Genomic DNA, 15,575 nt, shown 5'->3' on the forward strand with positions numbered 1-15,575 from the left:
TTGTGGTGGCATTTATTTAGACGTATACATGACAAATTCTGAGCTCAACAAAATTAAGGCTTGTTTCGTCATTTAATGGTGCCTAAAGCCTGGTCCGTGAGCACGTAGAATCCCGTCCAATGACCCCTAGCTACCCATCCTTATCGCTCGCGCGTAATTATATTGCTGTCGCGACTGTGACGTGTGTGCGACGGGCGCCCGCAGTGAGTGTGCGAGATCGACAGCAACATAATTACGTGTGAGCGACAAGGATGGGCAGCTTGGGGTCATTGGACGGGATTCTACGTGCTCACGGACCAGGCTTCTTAAGTTGTTAAAAAATCAGCAGCGCCTCTATCGGAAAAATTGGCAGTTAGCTAGCAATACAATATGCCATCGTCAAATTATAATCTGGCGTAGTTAGATTACAATATAACCTAATCCACTGTTAGTTTTCAATCCTACGCGTTATATTATAAACTGACGAAGTTCATAATTTCACGATGGCTGTCATAAGAACAACTATTTATACATCTACAATTCATATCAAACGTATAAGCACTATAAAGTAACTTAAAAAAAGTACTTAAAATACTTACCATTTAAATTATACTAGAATCAAATATCTAAAGTTAATAAAAGTACAAGTTACACGAATAATAATAAAATAAATTCATAAATAGCATTATATGAATCACATTAGTAGTAAGGTCGTCAGCAATTCAACCCACCACAACAATGAATTTGAACCCTATTTCAAACACTGTTTGCCATTTTTCATCTCATTGCAATCAACATGTGACAGAAAGTAACAAACATTTTTGGCTAAACGGTGCTATAACATTTTCATTGTTATTAATAAGAGCAATAAAGTTTAAAATCATTTGAAGACATTTATATTCTTATATGATATACTGACGGCATGCATTTAACATCCAATAAAACAATTTATTATCTAAAAATATAGTCTGAAATAGGATTTTCTAACAGAAACCCTGTTTTTGAAATTTTAAATAATCATCATCGACTTTAAAAATTACTTAAGAATGCTATTTGTGAGTTGTAAACTAAATGTACTAAACTTAAAACACCAATAAATAAAAACACGCTATTTATTTTGAACAAGGAGTCAAAATGATTTATTTAGCAAGCAGAGAAGATTGCATACAGAATATGATTAGGAAGCAAAATTTTCTTCTTTATCTACCAAAGAATAGGGTATAAAATATAAGTTATCCAAAATGACATCTGTTTGAAAATAAGCTGTGTGTCAAATTATCAGTGACTGACCTTTTTTCTTGAGACCATGAGTTTCATAATATTTTCCATTATAAATTAAACATTGAATTCTTGAACACATGGTTTAATACATCGAAATAATGAATCATAATATTATGTATTATATTCTTAAAAATAGTTGTGATTTACATAACTCGTGAATTAACTCGGAAAGTTAGGTTAATAAGTTAAAATGTAAGCTACGTTAATGTAAAAAATTACAAAACTTTTCGGTTAATTCAATATTAATGGCCAAACACACACAAGCATACCACAGATTTAACCAAAGCATTTTATGACTTGTCATCATAATATCCTTATATAAATTCTTTTCATTCATCATGCCTTTATAGTAAGAATAATATCTTTACTACCAATAAGACTTTCGAATTCACTTATAAATTTTCATATTAATTTACAAAATCAATCACATTCATTAACACTCATTAACAATGTTACTAATCCAATAAACCTTTACACTAATTTATAAAGATATAAAATACCTATTTATTAAAGAAATATACATGTTTAAACTATTCAAAATTGGTTATTTTTGAGTCAAACACACAATTAAGTTTATTACGTATAGAACTAACATCTCATAGATAATGTGCTGCATTTGAAACGCAGTTCTTCATGATTCCATCACTTAAGAGCCTAATGGTATGTATACGCAAGAATATTTAAACATATCTGATCAACATGACATTGAACACCATGAATTATACAAAATAAGGAAGGCTATAACGCCTGGCACTGAAGAGATTGACAAATGAAAGATGAGCTAGATCAGTTGATATAAAGAAAGAAAAATTGTTTATTTCATTACTTAGTTACTTGCTTTTTTTACTTTGAAGCTATAGAAAAGTGAAGTGAAGAAAGAAAGCTGTATTGTATGAAATACAGGTTCACTTTTTTTCATTTAAAAGAACAATTCCCATATAGACACTTCCAATAAATGTAGCTTTCAGTAGTTAGTTTCATAGCATGATTATTTTATTCACAACACTACTTGATTCGGTAGAAATGATTCCAGAAAAAGCAACTGTTTTATACAAGATATGTTCGAGGCTCTTTTATCTCATTTGTCAAACTCTTAAACATGCTTTAACCTATCATGTTACCAACCACCGTGAAAAAACTTAGACATCAAGAAAATTTCACATCATATATTTCGACTTCCACATTCACATCAGCTTATTCCGACTTATTGCAGGAAGAATTCTATACGTTCACTAGTCCATCGCAATCTCTCAATTTAAAGTCCTGGTCGTGTTATCGATACAGAATAACACTGGCGCACGATACAATGGTTTTTAAAACCAATAACGTGTTTGTTACATAAAGAATTCCCTGCTGTCGTGTGGTGGTCAAGTGTGCCTCATAGTTGATGTTGAGTTACCTGTCGGACTCTGGCAGTTCGGTACATCGATCACCGTTATCTCAATTACTCGCAAACCCCTTAGTATGGGGTCGGTGATGTGTATGCCTCTTGGATTGTAAATTCTTTCATTCTGTGTCGCTATGAATTTTGATACTTTCCGTAAATGCTGAAATGTAACATAATATTCATATTAGTTTCTGGTTGGAAAATAGTAATAAGTTGTGTCAAGATTAGATAAGGTAACTCTTAAGAAGTTGGGAGACATAAAAATCTCATGATGGTTATAGTAACAAGAATAGGTCGCTTCACCCAATATGATGAGGTCATCTTTAGGTACCTATCTATTATTATGAAGTGAGCAACTTTGTAGTATGATGATTTATTACTGTCTCTTGGATAGTTAAATTTAATTAAAATAAGAGTGAAGAAATTAAGATGGTATTATTTACAATATCAAAATTAATGTTATTTAATACCATAAGTGTAAGTCATTAACAAAGAATCTTCATATCACAGGATTCGTAGGTACCTACTTATTTTTGGCTTATGAAGGTGAATATGATTATATTAAAATAAAAAGACTGCTAACGAATTAACACCAGACATGTCATATAAAATTCTATCAAAATGTAAGATAATTTTATAATTTACAAAATTAAACATACAAAAAAATTAAGTTTATTTGAATTTTTCTTACCTTTTCATAGTGTGTTTCTGTGCAAATGTAAATAAAATAAGCGGTGAGGCAAGCGAGGCAACCCTCACAGTACGTGCTGCAGTCTGCTGTCTCGGCCATGTCAAAATGTTCGTTCAACCTCTCCATCGTGTATTCAAACGTTTGGCGGTCTATCTGAAAATATATTTTGAAGACATGTTGACATAAAAACGTTGATATACAACTTAATTCTAACGTGTCGATACTATTTATAATTTATATCATAGAAATTTGATGATAAGCAAATTCAAGAAGAGGTTAAGCTAATTATAGCATGTTTTATATTTGTTTTGCAACTAACAATGAAATTGGTCAAAGAAACAGTAAATCAAGTTCAAAAATAACTTTTAATTTTGTTAGAACAGGACAATGTGATAAATAAATTAAGTTAATGTGGTAAATTTAGACTGGGTTGCACCATCTTACTTTAACTTTAACAACCTTAAAAATCTGTCAAACTCCATACAAAAAGCACTGGTTATCATATAGTTACGGTTAAAGTTATGTGGTGCAGCTCAGCCTTAATGTTTTGCAATGCAATAAGTTTACACTGAAACCAATCTTGGCATAACATTCCAAACTAACATGAGAGATAAGTTCAATGATAAAATGAGATTAGCTATCAAATTATTCAATTGGACTCAATATTAGGTTAACTGATTCTCTGACTCTGATTTACAGAGGCAGTTAACGTTAATTGTCTTCATAATTGCCTTGAAATTCTCAAAACCGTCCACAGTCATACATCAACAAGGATATTCGCGATTACAATGTCCCTGTCAAAGTTCAGTTGACACGATAAACAAAACTGTGGGATAAACGCCCTGGGCGCTTTCACTTACTCTGTCTTCGAGTTCTGGCGGAAATCTGGTCTGGAACTTCACTGCTGTGCCTTCGGAGTAGTCCCTTTGTATAAATATCTTCACACCTTGCTGCGTAGGCGTCTGGGTGCTTCCAGGAGTGTTGGGACCCGACGGAATACGATTATTAGCCATTGTTGCACAAACACAGTCGCTACACCAAATAACCGGTTTATATCACAAGTAAAGCATAGTATTTAGTTCGGAGATGAAATACGAAGAGAAACCTTACGGCAATAGATTGATCTCACGGTTTAAATTCACATAAATTGAGCACGGAGACACAGTTCTCTTTTTTTTTTTTTTTTTTTTTGGGATGGACTGTCCCGCTCATGAAGCTAAAGATAAAAATGGAGGCCAGACTTAGAATACCTACTTGAAGCACAACCTATGTATCACTATCTCGCTCTCTGTGGGCAGGCTCTCTCTTTCTAAGTAGGGTAACCTTTTATTTATTTTTCTCAGGACGACAACGACTGATTTACGTTTAAACAGTGTGTCTTGATAAAGTGCACTTAATATGATTATGAAAAAAGGTTTTCGATGTTTTTGTTTTAAGATGAATTACAACATTAAGAAAGTGTAAAGGCATCGAAAACTGTGGATATTTGATAGAAAACAGATTTTAATTTGGCAGTTGACAGACGGATTTGGATATGGATTGATTACAGTAAACGGCCGTAGAAAACATTATGCAAAATTAGATAAGTAAGGTCCCACAGAAAGTCCCAGATATATCCTCAATATGGTCATACTACTTCAAAATGTCTTATAGAAACAAAAATTTTAAATTTGCTCAAAGTCAATGAAACTCAATGTAAAATCTTCTTTTTCTTGACATATGTAACATTTAATAATAAGTTTAAATACTGGTAAAACGTTTTAGGAAGTAATTACTGTGAAAATACAAAGAAATATGTTAACAATGATCCACTGTCAGAAATCACGAAATAAACACTTACGCGTGGAATTTTATATCACTTCCAGGATAACACGAACTACCGCAACCACGCACTATACAATTTTGCACCATTTCTTCAGACAAAACAATGATAACGTCCCTTGAAAAATCTCAAACGAAATCAACTGCATAGTAAACAACCGCCATGATGGGCCGGATTCGGCCGATGTTGCCACATTACCGATACCTCAGAAATTGGGATTGTAATTCCCTGATTCGCCAACACATTAAGCCTAAATGGCCGACAATTTTGTGATTTTTTATTTAACTAGGTAATCTAAGTTTCAAATATTAATAATTTATTTATTTAACTTCTTATTTGGTTAGTGAATTGGCTATTTCGAAGAATTTACAAGGAGATTTAAATAAGAAGATAGCAATACTACAGTTCACACTAAAAAGAGAGGTCGGCCCACAGAGAGCGAGATAGAGATAAGTAGGTATTTGACTCAAGTTTTGTTCCCAACTTTGCCCTCCATTTTTATCTGTAGCTTCATGGTCCCGCTGAAGCGCGCGACACAGTTCTCGTTCGTTCGTGACGTGACGGAGCGTGCGTGAATGACAGCTGATGTGATCACAGATGGATGTGATTGACGTTTGTCTATTGTTTATGGTTCTCGCTTCCTGTCATAGACAATGTCGTTCAGAAATCCAGTTTTGTAAGCCAAATAAAAAAAAAAACAAACAACAATAATTTATGTTATTTTATTAAAACAAAATAAAAAAAGAAAAAACTATTTAAAATTATTAGGTTTGGCGCGCATTGCATCGTTTCAGGTACAAAAATAAATCTGAAAACATTTTATGCGCTAGAAACCACCAGCCAAAGGAGTGGTGATATTCACCTCGTTAACTTGAAACTGGTTAAGAAAGATGATTTCATTTTCATCACATATGAAGCAGAAAATTTTACCCCAAATGGAATCGAACCTAGGACCGTTGGGATGCAGGTTGACCACTAAACCACAGAGGTGGCAACTATTTTTTATAGAGTTATGAGTTGTAACGGAGGCATTGGGACTCCACCTACTTACTGCTAAATATTCAAAGGACGACGACAGCAGCGAAATCGGCCTGAATAGTTTCGAGGACTACCGTAGTTAATCAATGGATCAAATTTTACATGTTTAGTGACGTCAGAGTTTATTAAAATTTTTTTTTTTTTTTTAAGTACCTACCTACAGTCTTTTTAGACATACTCTCTCATCTGTGGTATCATCATCAGGCACCTCTGGCCAGTGCTATAAGACTACTTGATGCCTTAGAGCAGTGTTGCTTAATCGGTGGTCAGCGACCCCTAGGGGGTCCACGAGCATAATTTTACTGCCCCTGACCAGAGCATGGGGAATTAGGTAGGTAGTGTGGCCTCCTCCCTTTTGCCTCCTAAATGAAGGTAGTCCTCCTGCGGAGTTCATGGATGCGGAGATTATTGCTAGATAGATGATGACAGCGTATTTAGGCTGTATCTTGTATGACTCAATAATGCACCGAGTGGCTGCCATTTTGGTTCATTAAACAAACTACGAGTAGCTATGTACAGACGACGGCACGTCAAGTTAACCACTGTGGGTTCTTGTGCAGTTGTAATAGGGGCGAGTTTGCAACAAAAAAGGGTAGCCTGATGTGGTGTCGTGTGTACAAGTAGGTATTTATAATTAAATGATGTTGTAGTCTAAGGATTTTGGACTAAATATTATTGTTTCTTTCTTTCTTTCTAATTTCTTTCATTAACCCCCTTACTAATAAAAAGTTACACAGTTGTTGAACACTGTTTAAAAATGACTTTTCCATACTAAACGTCACTTTAAAACACCGTAACGGGAGCACATACGGGTGCGTGCCTAAGTTTTATTAGTACCTAAGGGGGTAAGTATACAGGCTGTAACAAGGTCACTCGACAAGCATTGTAAAGATTTGTAGGTCGTCATGATGTGTTGACATAGTTTTATTGGTAGGATCGACAGCTTGACTGACTAGCGCTATAGAGAACGGATCATAAACATCATCATCATCATATCAGCCATAGGACATCCATTGCTGAACATAGGCCACCTCAATTATTTCCGTAATTATCGTTTGGCAGTGGCTTGCACCCAGCGCCTTCCTGCTACCTTTTATGAGGTCGTTATTTCACCCACATGGGATCATAATATTTATAAAAATTGTAAAAGCAATTTGTGTCTAAATAATAATAAAATATTATGTAGATTTTTAATAAAGTACCTTAACTAGGTTTTTAAGTGAATATAATGACTTAATTTGACCGTTCACGCTGACAACCAAAAAGATCCGTAGAAAAAGGACAATAGAAAACCAGGATGCAACGATCTAAAATCGTATAAAGGTCAGCACTTTCTTCAACAGTGGGTTAATGAAGGATCGTCTAGCCAATCAACACTTATTATTAAGCCTTTACACACCCAAGTCCAAGGCGCCAATTGCGATTCGAGACATGCGCGCACGCATCCGTTTTGTAGCGACATCTTTCACTAAATATATGACCGGAATGTCAAATATAAGAAATGAACGCTCTTACGTAAGGAATGCGAACGCAATTGTTGATCTCGATTCGTTAGATCACTTTCCTTTGTTATACTTAACGAAATTGCTGGCTGAAATCAAATCAAATCATTTATTCAGTACTTACGCCCTTTCTAGGGCGCTTGTACGTCATCATCACCATTTCAGCCATAGGACATCCACTGCTGAACATAGGCCTCCCCCAATGATTCCACAATGACCGGTTGGTGGCGGCCTGCATCCAGCGTCTTCCTGCTACCTTTATGAGGTCGTCGGTCCTCCTGTGGACGTCCCACGCTATGTTTTCCGGTACGCGCTTAAGGCGCTTGTATATCTCCCAAATACTTTGCCCTACCACCACTTCAGGACAATATTATGGTCTGGTGCTGCGAAGAAACGGCAGAAATAGGCTGAAAGAAGCGGTAAATGAACTAGAGTCGCTGACATAGCACGCAGACTGAAAGTCACTGATGCTGCCTGCAGAGGTTCTGGAGTGGAGGCGTGTATGTGGACAGATGACTTCATAAAGGTACCAAGTATGCTTTCGGCAACGTTATCTACCACACAGTAGGAAAATGCTGGATACAAGACGCACCAAACGGCTCATCTGGAAACCTTTGGGGAAGGGTTTGTTCAACAGTAACGTTAGTGGCTGAAATGATGACAATGATGATGGTAAAAGAATCGGAACATCTTTGTTTTGTAGTGTTTTGGGAGAGGCTACCATGGATTGCTTTGTGCCTTTTTCTAGCGTAGTATGGGGAAATGTATACAAATAAAGTTCAATGACTTGCCAGTTGCCACAGAGTTAAATTTTGTAAACATAAAAAAAACTCCTAAAACTCATTTATTTACATATGCAAGTAGGCTTTTAAAAAGTACTTTTACATACACAGTTATTTCATTTTTAGCGTTAAGAGTCGCATCTCAAACTAATTTGAAAATTATATAACTTGAAAAAATCGAACTGCCTAAGGCGGGAATAGAACCCACAAACTTTTACATGTCCCAGTACAATAAATGGGCCAATGCTGAGAAGAAGCAAGCAGCTAATTTCAAAGCACATCACTCATGAATAGTAAATTATGTCATTTTATTCACGTTTTATAATACTTATAGCGGGTGGGCCGATAACTTACGGCCCTCCACAAAAAATCTTAGAAATAGTAAATCTAATAATAGTCATACTTTATGACCCTAAGACCCTAAACCCTAGCCTACCCAAGCCTTTACGCCAATGGTCACATAGGTAAGTACAGTCGAACATGGACCTATAAAAAAAGGCGGACGGAACTCGCGCTACAACAAAACTGTGACGCAAAATTTTGGCGTTTGTCTATTGTGTGAGTGAATTTAGGGATGCCATGTTAGCCAAAACATTTTACCCATTTATTTTAAGAAAAACATAGATCGGCAGATGTTACTTGGAAATGTAGACAGAATTATTCCGTGCCATTTTAAAAGGATGAAAGGTGTATGCGTTGAGGTAGGCGCGAAATTTTCAATGTTCAAATTTTCTTACATTGTTTGCAAGTCAGTGTGTCAGGGTATGTACATAATGTTGATCAAAAATAATTCACGCAGTTACAAATTACGAATCTTGTGTACATTATAATCATAATCTTATGCATCATCAATATATTATTATTATCTCTGATAGATTTTTTTTAACATACAACCTGACACTGACTTGCAATCAATGTAAGAAAATTTGAATTTCGCAGTTCCACATTTTTGGGAAGGATCAAATTTGCCTATGAAAATATATCCCATTAAAACACAATTATTATGATAAATTATTTTATTTCCATAGTATGCGTAATACATAACTAAAAAGTCCTAAAATCATTATTAATTTCCCATATTTCGGGTAATTTTCCCACGTAAATAACTGAGAACACTGGTCTTTGACGTATTATTTTTTCGAGTGAATGACGTTTGATTTCAATTAATTTCAATATTTTAATGTCGGGAAATAAGTGATTGGATTATTATTTTGCCTGTGAAATGTGATTCCTTAATTTTTGTTTGTTCGAACAGAACGGTTTTTACACAATTTCATCACACAAGACATGTCGTATTCGTGTTGTTTTTTCGCTGCTTAAATGTGTCAACTGTGTGAAGTTTGCTCTCGAAGTGGTGTAACAGGGTGTGAATGTGTGCGTGCCGGCCTGTACGTACAGGCAAGCTGGTGTATCCTAATGTCACAGTATTTTGTTGATGAGACTCCGTCCGACTTTTTTTATAGGTCCATGCAGTCGAAAGCACGTCAACGTAAACATTGTGGTATCTTACGTAGTTGCGATAAAGGCGACTTTGCAACGAAAATGTGTAGTCTGATGTGCTGTCGTCTGCACTACTAATAGCTCTTCAAAGCTCTCATGAGTATGTAGTACGGACAATAATACAGCAGTAGTCGAGTTACAACAACTAACAGTAAGATTGTCTAACGCCCGTGTTATTCACAAACGATGCTTGGCTAAGTGAAGCAGCAAATCGAACGCACTGCGTTGAATAGAGTTATGTGATTGGTTCGTGTGTCACCCTGGTTAATACGGGCGATAACAATCCTACTCTCTGATTTGACAGTTTTATAAGTAAGTACACGTCCCTAATTGGGAATCAAACCCAGTACTTCCAAGTGGAAAGAGTTCAACTCCTTACTACTAAACCACACGGCGTTAGATATCAATTCAAAAATTATGGAATCCTTGGACATCTGCACTAAACGCACTAAATAATTTAATTTACACGTGTTTTCATGCGATGGCCAAGTCAATATATTTATGTAAAACGTTAAAGATTTCCTGGCCTGGACTTGGTATTACATGGATCTCACAACTTTTTACCGTAGAACAACTGAGTTGCGAGACTTGTTTTTTTGACAAGTATTGTTTTTGATGGGATTTACTTTACCCTCTACGACTCTACATTATTAGACTTATAGGCTCTATCCCAACCTAATTAGTTATGTAGCTATAATTAATACTTCAAATTACCCGACTGCAGAGCTGAGGGTAATATTCGCCCTCTTCAGAAATTCGTGGATTTATTGGTGCATAGTATTTTTTGATTTAATTAAATTCACGTAATATTTAATGAAATTATACAAATTGACGGAGTTGAACTTTTATTCTTCGTTAATCAATCACAAGTCTTATGGCACAATGTGTCAGTTTTCCAATACATTGCTTCCTCGCGATTAAAATGTACGCGGGCGAAACACGCCGCCGAAGATGGCCAGCGCATTCGATGTCAGCTCACGTATTAATGCTCGTATATATACCAAGCCCTGGACTCCCATAGCATACATTGTGACCGCAGCATTGACGGCAGCAAGAGCTCAGCCGTCTGACAACATGGCCAAGTTAATAGTGTTATTATCCATAGCTGCCTTCGCCAGTGCACAGACCTACTCCGCCTCCAGTTTATTACGGAACGTCTACAACGAATGCCTCAGTCAATATTCTGTGGAATGTGTGAAACCTCGAGCCCTGCAGTGGATGTCAGCGGTCGCGAATGACGACGAGATCAAAATCACGGATAACCTCTCAATCGTGAAGACGGCTGTCTTAGAAGACGGCAATGTGGATCCAAGGATGGCTTTGGAGCCCGCGCTACAAATTGTGGACAGAGTAGACCGGTTCCTCCAAACCCATTCTGTGAAAGTTAAAGTTCCTGCTGAGATCACGAACAGTGCAGCCTCTGAATACGTGCCAAGGTCTTTGCTGGTGGACCTTCCTTCGGAGCTGAACATGCCTTTGGATGGTGAAGAAGAGGTTGAGGAGTTCGAAGGCAGGAAGAAGAAGATCAAGCTGCCCAAGCCTTTGAGGATTAAGAGCAGTTAGTTTATACTCTATTTCCATTATGGACTTAAATTGTGTTATAGTAGTTACAGTATTAATTACCATTTTTCAGAGCACGGCTTCATCAAGAAGGTGCTGCTGCCTTTCCTCCTCGGACTGAAGTTCAAGGCCTCCGTGCTCGTTCCATTGGCTCTTGCTCTGATCGCCCTGAAGACGTGGAAGGCCCTGACCCTTGGTCTAATCTCACTTGTTTTATCCGGTAAGTTGTTGCATATTTTTTTGATATTTTAAACGGTAATGGAAATGAGAAAATTTTCAACCCAAAAGTCAATTATCATTACCAAAAAAGACTACGAGTAATAATGTCAAGTCAGTCCAAGCTATATTTTTCTTAATTACATACTTACAAAAACTTTGCTTGCTTATTGTGTTACAGTAAGTACATAATTATTGTGTAGTGTTCTCAAAATTTAACTGATCTTGTTGACGTGAAAGAGAACACAAACTTTCGCTTTAATAATGTTAGTAAGATAGGTACGTTTAAAAAGTCCAAATCCCCTACCTAGGATTTACTCTAATGCCCGTTTTCACCACCAATCCCTAATTTTTACCCCCCCTTGTGACCCCTATGATGACATATATGAATTTAGTTTACATAGGGGTCACTTAAAAATTAGGGATCGATGGTGTAAACGGGCATATCCCTCTAACTAATAAAAGTTATATGCACGTGAACCCACTTTATAGTGACGGTTAATACGAAAATGTCATTATGAACAAAGCAAACAGTTCAACAAGCATGTACCTAACATTTTAAGGACGTAGCACACTTGTCGACCTGGAAAGGGATCGTAACCGTATCAACTTAAGGCGGTCAGTATTACTTGTATGAAACTCCATACTTCAACGCACACATAACTGCGTTGCAACGTAAGAGTAGGCGCTCACCGTTGATTTTTAGTTGGCCGATAGTTGTGCCCGATTTTAAATTGTATGAAGAATCGGCCAAATCGATTCGTCGTATTGTGCGCACTCCCATACATGCCCATACTGATCAACTGCCCGACTAAACTATCGGCCGACGAAAAATCAACGGTGTGCGCCTACTCTAAGTAAGCGTGTAACTTTTTATTAGTAAGGTTAGCGTCTCTACTAATACTTTAATACGGATTGTGACGGTGTAACATCTTCGCAGGTGCCATGGTGATCTTCAAATTCACGAAGCCCAAGGTGGTGAACTACGAAGTGATCCACTACCCGCAACACCACGTTGAACACCACGTAGACCACCATGCCCCCGCGTGGGATGCCCACGGTCCCTACCAAGCCAGATCCTACGAAGACGCCCAAGAAATAGCCTACTCGGGCCACCTCTAAAACGACACAAGACTTACGGACCTCGATTAAATTATTTATTTATTTATTTCTACACTGTAAATAAAGTCTGTATAAATTAAGTTTCATAACAATGTTCTTTGATTGCCCTACGCCTTAATCTCTTAAAAATACGAGATCCTTGCTGTATTTTGAAACGGACTTTAGTTATTTTTAAGCTTAGAATAAATAACTCGTGCAAACAGAGCCAAAATCTAAATGGGGCTTGACGTAAATGATAAACAAAATAATGAAAGTAGCGTCAAGTGCCCTGTGATTGTCAGTGGAGTGCAATAATTTATTATACTAAAAGTTATCATGACCTACCTATCCCATCCTATTGGTCAAAGATTTATCGTAATCATTTTAGCAACAGAATGTCCACTGTTGAACATAGGCCTTCATCGCCCGGTAGCGGCCTGCATCCAGCGCGTTCCTGCTACCTTTAAAAGGTCAAATATTATTAATTTTGTGAAATAAAAAATATCAAATTAAAAAAATATCCATATACTACAGTCACTTGGATAGCAGATATAGTAAAATCTTCTTAAAATCTATCTCATAACGACAACACCATCATCTCTATAGACTTTATAATTATCTTTATCTAAATTAATCGGTCCAACCTTAACCGACTGTGAAACTGTTGTAGGAATTAGATCTAACGCTCTATCATACGTATTCGTGACCGGGGCATGAGTAACATCACCGGCTGTCTCATTACTTTCTACAATGTGACCGAAAATATCTTTGAACGCGTCATGTTTAGGTTTTAAAAGGTCGGCTTTGATTAGTTCCTTGACTGTCAGTTCGCTGGAGAATCTCTCTGGTACTGTATCTATGTCTACCTCAAAGTCCGGTTTACCAATTCGTTTGCTGGTAGCACGTGAAGAATGTATTGCATCCTGTATCTTCTTAAGATTCACGTCAGCTCGCGTTTGCTTTTCCTTGATACTTTCATTCTCATTATAATGCAAGGCGTCGTTGTAGATCCCTCCACTGTCTTTATACGGCAGGAGAATTTTATTGGAAAACATTTCGAATACCTTCGAGTGTCTTAGCGGATTAAATTTGTATAGATTAAGCAACACGTTGAACTTGTCTTCTGTGTTTCTCTTTATCCTTCTGTTTGTATGTACCCTGAAATTTGGTATCTGAAATATTTATATACTTACAATATACTACATAGTTAGTAGGTAAACATAACAAATTATTAAATGTATTCAGTAATATGACTGATGGACGAAGTTTTAGCCCATAATTTCAATAAGATTCAAGTACAGTATTTATTCACTTAGTTTATTAGAAAACTGTATCATAACTGGAACAAAAGTACCTACGTCGCGTTACAAATTATATATTTTAGATAAATACTGAAACAATTAATAGCTATAATACAATTGTTTAGGTGATTTTGTAATCAGTATCCAAATTTTTTTAATAAGCTCTACAGAACAATACAACAATACTGCTTTATATTAATTATTTTTAATCGTGGTATTTTTCGCGAAAAAAATAATCTAAAATTTAATTCGCGGGTGCCCTTAACTTATTTTCGCATACCTACCATTATGTCTATTACGCTTTGTTGTTAACAGTGTATGTATGTATTTTTCTATAAAAACGGAGCTAATTATCCACGTGTGCCAATTTTGAAACCGCGCGCAGCGGATAAAAATAATTGATTAAATATTGAAATAAAATGTTTTCTTTGCGTAAATCGATTAATTTGGATACTGAATGCAAAGCCACCATGTATAATAATAACAATGGGTCAACAACTTTTTCGATTGATAAAACTTGTACTTACGACATGGAATGTACAGGCAATATGCAAAGTCCAAAGGCAATAGCAGGTCGGTTGAATAAATCGCATAGTGGTTGCTACATGTTTTGCATCGATAGCTTTGTTGGTTTTAACTTCCAAAACATCGCTAGTGAGCTCACAAATTCAGTAAACACTTCGATCAACAATACCAACTGTAGATATCGGGTCAAGCGCAAAAAATACCTTTTGGGAAATAAGAGCGCACAATAGATAGAAGTGAGTTCGTTTATTAATATTTAATTTAATATTTTAAAGTCTTTATAATTCCCATGTATTACATATTGTATACCCCGCTAACGTTAATTACATAAGAACTCACTTCTCAAGTGCGCTGCAGCGCTGTTATTTCGCGAGACGTAATTTTTGCGCTCGCCCGATACTCATCTAGATGGTATTTTTGATGGAAGAGAACATGATATTAATCATATTAAATTCTCATAAAAAAAACCTCATAAAACAACTCATTTATTTCTGTAGATAGGCTTAAAAAAGCACTTAATTACAAGTCCCAGTATTAACCCTAACACTGCTTCAGGACAATCAATGGGCCAGTGCACAGTGCTGAGAAGAAGCAGCGCAAGAAACTCAGTCACTATTGTCAGCCTCTTTTTCAAAGGTTTACAGGCTTTAAAATGTACAAAGTTATAAATATTTATGCAAGCTAGGCGGTAACGCATCCCAAACATTTTTATCTTTTAAATAATCATCGACATTATAGTAGCCCTTTTTCATTAAGGTACTTTTAATATGTCCTTTGAATTTATGAATGGGTAGTTCTACAACAGTTTGTGGTAATTTATTAAAGAATTTAATACATTTTCCCATAAATGAATTACCAATCTTATGCAATCTGCAAGGAACGGCAAGTTT

General features: G+C 36.2%; 2 protein-coding genes across 2 annotated transcripts; one reads left to right on the top strand and one right to left on the bottom strand.

Moving 5' to 3' along the window:
* Window positions 1-1,820: 1,820 nt before the first annotated feature.
* LOC114351158 (golgin subfamily A member 7) lies at window positions 1,821-4,508 on the bottom strand. Its single transcript, XM_028302241.1, has 3 exons — window positions 4,199-4,508; window positions 3,339-3,491; window positions 1,821-2,807 (listed from the first exon to the last, which is right to left on the bottom strand). Exons 1-3 carry the CDS (start codon window positions 4,349-4,351, stop codon window positions 2,628-2,630), a joined length of 486 nt encoding a protein of 161 aa, XP_028158042.1. The 5' UTR covers window positions 4,352-4,508; the 3' UTR covers window positions 1,821-2,627.
* Window positions 4,509-11,009: 6,501 nt separating this feature from the next.
* LOC114351155 (DUF1676 domain-containing protein Osi18) lies at window positions 11,010-12,924 on the top strand. The gene is made up of 3 exons (XM_028302239.1): window positions 11,010-11,540; window positions 11,616-11,762; window positions 12,699-12,924. Exons 1-3 carry the CDS (start codon window positions 11,057-11,059, stop codon window positions 12,878-12,880), a joined length of 813 nt encoding a protein of 270 aa, XP_028158040.1. The 5' UTR covers window positions 11,010-11,056; the 3' UTR covers window positions 12,881-12,924.
* The last annotated feature ends 2,651 nt before the right edge of the window (window positions 12,925-15,575 follow it).

The sequence above is a fragment of the Ostrinia furnacalis genome, unplaced genomic scaffold, assembly GCF_004193835.3.
Source record: "Ostrinia furnacalis isolate ACB-3 unplaced genomic scaffold, ASM419383v2 OfSCF1098, whole genome shotgun sequence".
Classification (NCBI taxonomy): domain Eukaryota; kingdom Metazoa; phylum Arthropoda; class Insecta; order Lepidoptera; family Crambidae; genus Ostrinia; species Ostrinia furnacalis.